The 5,719-nt window shown below is 28.6% G+C and overlaps 1 protein-coding gene across 1 annotated transcript in view; it reads left to right on the plus strand.

Annotated features, from left to right (window-relative positions):
• The first annotated feature begins 3,560 nt into the window (after positions 1-3,560).
• The window catches only part of LOC149785348 (homeobox protein orthopedia-like), a 33,260-nt gene continuing 31,101 nt past the window's right edge, over positions 3,561-5,719 (plus strand). The window contains exon 1 of the mRNA XM_089979240.1: positions 3,561-4,325. Within this exon, the coding sequence (XP_089835366.1) occupies positions 4,103-4,325 (223 nt within the window). The 5' untranslated portion in view covers positions 3,561-4,102. The remainder of the gene's footprint in view (positions 4,326-5,719) is intronic.

Consider the following 5,719-nt stretch of genomic DNA (forward strand, 5'->3'; position numbering starts at 1 on the left):
TCTAGTATTATGATACACTTTAATATCGATATTGTTTAACAATATTTCCCAAAATCATTTGTGCAATTTGTGCACGTTTCTTTAATTACGATCATCAAAAAATATCTCTCTCTCTCTCTCTCTCTCTCTCTCTCTCTCTCTCTCTCTCTCTCAGATTTCTGGCTTTTTATAAATAAGTATTTACAAATGTAAATTTATTTGCGTAGTGACTTTAGTGAAGTATACGCCCAGAATGTTCATTTGCTACTCGACAGATGGTAATTTACTACTCGACATATGGTACGGTGCTTCCTTCAGCTTCAGTGTAAGCGTAAACAACAAGAACGTTCATTTACTAATGTGCATGTGATAGTGTATTTCCATCAGCATTGCTGAAAACCCACCTACACAACCAGAATGTTCATTTACTAATGTGTTTGTGATAATGTTTCTATCAGCTTCAGTGAAACCGTTTTCGCGCAGAATGTTTTTTTTTTTTTTTACTAGAGGTGCACAGTATTACAGGTATATTGGTTTACCGCGGTATCTTTTTGCTTCCTGTCGTACCTAATACGGTTCTTCAATATACCAGTACTTCAATAGTTTCCGTCAGTGAAGAATGTCGGAAAATTCCCAAAATCTTACAACGAATTTATTTTAATTTTCAAGCAAAATTTCTTTTAAAAAAATAAAAAAATAAAACACTTGTAACTGTCACAAATGAACTTTGAATGTTACAAATATAGTTATATTTATGTTTGATGCGTGTCATTTACGCCAAGATGATGTTAAAGATATTCAGGCCAAATTAAAGTTTTGGAAAAATTTCGGTTTAAAACAAAATATTATTTTCTTGTACTTTACAAATTATCACGCAATTTGCAGGAGAACACTTCTTTGGGTTTTTTAATTGAATTTTACGTAATTTCTCAAGTCCACTAAATTTGTTCTCGTTTTTTTGTCATGTTTACTGGATCTCTTATATATATATGTATATATGTATACATATATATATATATATATATATATATATATATATATATATATATATATATATATATATATATATATATATATATATATATATATATATATATATATATATATATATAGATAGATATATACATATATATATACATATATACATATATATATATACATATATATATACATAGATATATACACATATATATATACATAGATATATACACATATATATATATATATATATATATATATATATATATATATATATATATATATATATACATAGATATATATATATATATATATATATATATATATATATATATATATATATATATATATATATATATATATATATATATATATATATATATATATATATATATATATATATACATATATCTATATATATACATATATATATATATATATATATATATATATATATATATATATATATATATATATATATATATACATATACATATATATATCTATATATATATCTATATATATATCTATATATATATATCTATATATATCTATATATATATCTATCTATCTATCTATCTATATATATATATATATATATATATATATATATATATATATATATATATATATATATATATATATATATATATATATATATATATATATATATATATATATATATATATATATATATATATATATGCCCGTGTGTTGGCATCCGACTCAATGTTTCCCTGCCTATTATATCAAACAGTAAATTGTGGACTTCAGTGCTGACACTTTCTTTATTTATCAATAATCACTATAATGTGAGAAAATTTCTTTCACGGGCTGTCGGCTGTAGTACGTGCTTAATCATCTCATTAGTTAGTTTCTAGATTACAGCTTATACAACAATAAACATATAGTTTAGAAAATTATGTACATACGGTACTGACCGTTTAATTTTCGTTAATGACGAGTGACTACGATTTTTCCAGTTAAGATATTATTTTTTATTTTATCTCAAGTTAAAAAAAAATTAAAAACTCCAATAATATAATGAAGATAGCATGGTATTAAATTTGAAATACCAGAACAAGAGAGCTTTTTATCAACTGTCGACAGACAGAAATAAATACAAAAACAACCGGTCAGGTTCCTGCCTTAGAAATTCAATTGTTGGTCCCTAATACAAATGCGATACAGCGTGCTAGGTATCGCAGTATGTTCAGAGATACCGCGATATTCCGCAGTACACATTTTTTCGTGGGTTTCCAGCTCTATCATTTACTAATGTGCACATGGTAGGGTGTTTTTATCAGTAAAATCGGAAACACCTATGTTCATTTAGCAATGTTCACGTGGTAGTGTTTCCATCAGCTTCAGTGAAAGTGTAAACACCCAGAATTTTTATTAACTAATTTGCATTTAATAACACTAATTTTCTTCTTTCCAGCTGCAAGTGACGAAGACAAATTTATCCAAGAACTATTCCATGGAAGAAAACAAAACTTGAAATCAAAGTATTTTCTGAAGCAGCGAAGTAAAACACATAAATAGTCATTGACAGATTTTTCCTTCTGTGGATACAGATGCAAAATTGTCCGATTTCGATACTGCTTCATTAATGTTATCTTTAATGTCCCATATTCTTGAGTTAAAATCTACACCCACTAATTCTATTGATATACGACAATAAGTACATTTCACCAAGTTAGTGTCAATTAAAGCTCGATGTATCGCGGCCCCAACTTAAGTTGCTGGAGGCAGATACGAACTAAACACAACAGAAAAATAAACGTTTCCTTAAATACTAGGTAAATATCTTCAGTGCCATTTAACAATATATTTACAATGGAGACAGGAAATATCCGAATATTATACAATAATTCGCGAACAAATCGCAACACCACTAGATTTTTCAGATGCATCGATGTGTATTGAAAGACTAAGCCGTGTATCAATTAAGGCTTTATATATATATATATATATATATATATATATATATATATATATATATATATATATATATATATATATATATATATATATATATATATATATATATATATACTTGGCTTGACCTGCGATCTTGACATCGCGTTGAAACTTATTATATCAATCAGTCAATAAAACAATCAATCAATCACTTAAAAAGCAAATAAATGTACAATACCTGTCTATCTATCTATCTATCTATTATGTTGATTTACAATTTAAACGCTTTTAAACAGAGAAAATTCTGAGTTTAAGGAAAATATACATATTACATATTACAAAATGAATACATACAGTTATTTGCAGTCAGTTACGTTCAAGGAGGCGGATATTATCTGTGATTCGACCATTTAAAAAAATGTCCCAACATAGAGACCAACAAGATACCATTAAATCTTAACATAAGCATTTTTTTTAATACTGTGTTATATTTTTCATTACTAATTTACAAGAAAAACATGCATATTACAAAATTAATACATGCTGGTTTTTTTGGGAATTTACATTCAACTTACTGAAGTTTTTTAGCGATGCCAACTTAGATCAGAAACATATGTTTTCCCGTGAAAAGAGGATAACGAAGTATTTACTCTCCAAAGTCTAAGTACCGTAGCCAATCCCTGCGGGCCAGTGAAAACCAAGTCTCCGTGAATACCTTTGTTGGCTTTGGAGGCTTAATGTGCAAAAACAGACCAAGTGTGAATGCGCGACAGTAATCTGTTTGGAAATAACAGCCAAGGATAGTGCCAGTTCCGTTTTGACTTCTCTACTCGGACCAGATGTGTGTCAAGTCCGGACGCCCTAAATCCTATACCACCAGGGGGCGTGACCTGTTTTTTCTTTGAGCACATGGCGAGGGGACTGCATATTAAACCCCCTGTCTGCAAATCTAGAATGTCAGTTATCTTTGAGGAAATCTAATTTAGTCGACTGTTATCGTTAAACGACTGTCACTTTCATTAAGTGAATGCAATCATCCAATTTCTTTTAGAGTCGTCATTAATTTGTAAAGACTTTTTATTCATTTCTCGTTCATTTTTATTCTTTGGTTTAAAAATTTTCTAAACATACAACATACCTTTTATATCTTGAGCCCAAATTTTTTTACCATAATCAATCGGAGAATATTCATTTTAAACTTCTGTACAGCTCAAGCTTGAGCATGACGTCAAGCTCAGACTTCATTCGTTTAGAGAGAGTGATGTTGTTTGATCCATACGATATGCGTCTTGATTCCCTGAAGAACAAAATTCCGGGACAGGTATGTCGTGATCCCGAGAGTGCACCGGAGCAAGGATTAGATGTTCCCAGACATGGTCAGCAGACTCACCACTCGGTAGAAGGAATACTTGGATACAGAAGGACAAATAACTTAGGAAAAGAACGTAAGTTTATATTTTCAAGTCTCACGTATAATGATAACATTGTTTTAAAAACCATCTCATTTTGTCTTTAATTTATATTTCGTTCCGAATTTGATTGAATATTATATTAAATAATCAGAGACATAGTTTTCCGTGACAGGACGTGAAATAAATGTAATCAGATGTTATTTTCTGATGTCTTTTTTTAATACAAAATTTGTAAACTTGGATGTTTAAAAAACCCGTTCTCATCTGATGGAAAAAAATTTGGATGATATTTGCTACCATTAAAACGGCCCTTCTTAAGTAAAACATTTTGAGCAAACGTTTGGGGGAAATTTTGGAAAGAGTTTACATTTAATAGAGTAATGATTAATATAATCGAATCCCGGAAATGACGTGCGATTGTGTTGAACAATAGTCTGGGGTGTGTTTTTTGTTGTTTTTTGTTTTGTTTTAAATTATTCCTATACTTGATTTTTCTGTATAATTTGAATAAAAGAACAGAAAAACATTAGACGACACAAAAATGTGTAGATGGTTCCTCGTCAAGCAAATTAAAAATTATTGTGAAAAAAGAATTATTATTATTATTATTATTATTATTATTATTATTATTATTATTATTGGAAACATTTTTCGGACTGAAAGTTCTATCGTAGTAGTAGTATGTTCTTGCCCAACAGCGTACTTAAGAGACGGTATGCAAACATAATGCTAACACATTTAAAGTTTCAGCACTCAAAATGCATTGAAAAACATATAAAACAGATTAGAAATAATGCAGACAAAAGACATGTAAAATTGTATGAATTTGACAGAAGGACACTGTCAAGTACAAATTAAGGATGGACAGAAGGAAACTAAAAAACTAAATAAGGAAAGACAGAAGGAAATTCTGAGAAACTATATAAGGATGGACAGAAGGAACCGCTCAAAAACTAAATAAGGATACGCGATCAATACAGTCTTAGCTCAAGCGCATGACATTTAAATTCAATTGAATCCTTTTCCCATATAGTGACGATTCGAAAACTTGACTATTATTATTATTATTATTATTATTATTATTATTATTATTATTATTAAACTCTATATAGATCTTTATTTATTGGCCAAAGGCAGTCGTTTGGAAGGTTTTTACATTAAGTCTAACCTAAAACACAAGCATATGATAATATTATTTATGTATGTATTTACTTATTTGCATATTTACGTGTGTAAGCCTATTTTATTTCTTTGCAATGAAGCATGTGTCTATGTATGTATGTATGTATGTATGTATGTATGTATGTATGTATGTATGTATGTATGTATGTATGTATGTATGTGTGTGTGTGTCTGTATGTACGTATGTATGTATGTATGTGTGTGTGTGTATGTATGTATGTATGTATGTATGTATGTATGTGTTT

Source organism: Sinohyriopsis cumingii, chromosome 13 (genome assembly GCF_028554795.1).
Source record: "Sinohyriopsis cumingii isolate HCF-2022 chromosome 13, ASM2855479v2, whole genome shotgun sequence".
NCBI lineage: Eukaryota > Metazoa > Mollusca > Bivalvia > Unionida > Unionidae > Sinohyriopsis > Sinohyriopsis cumingii.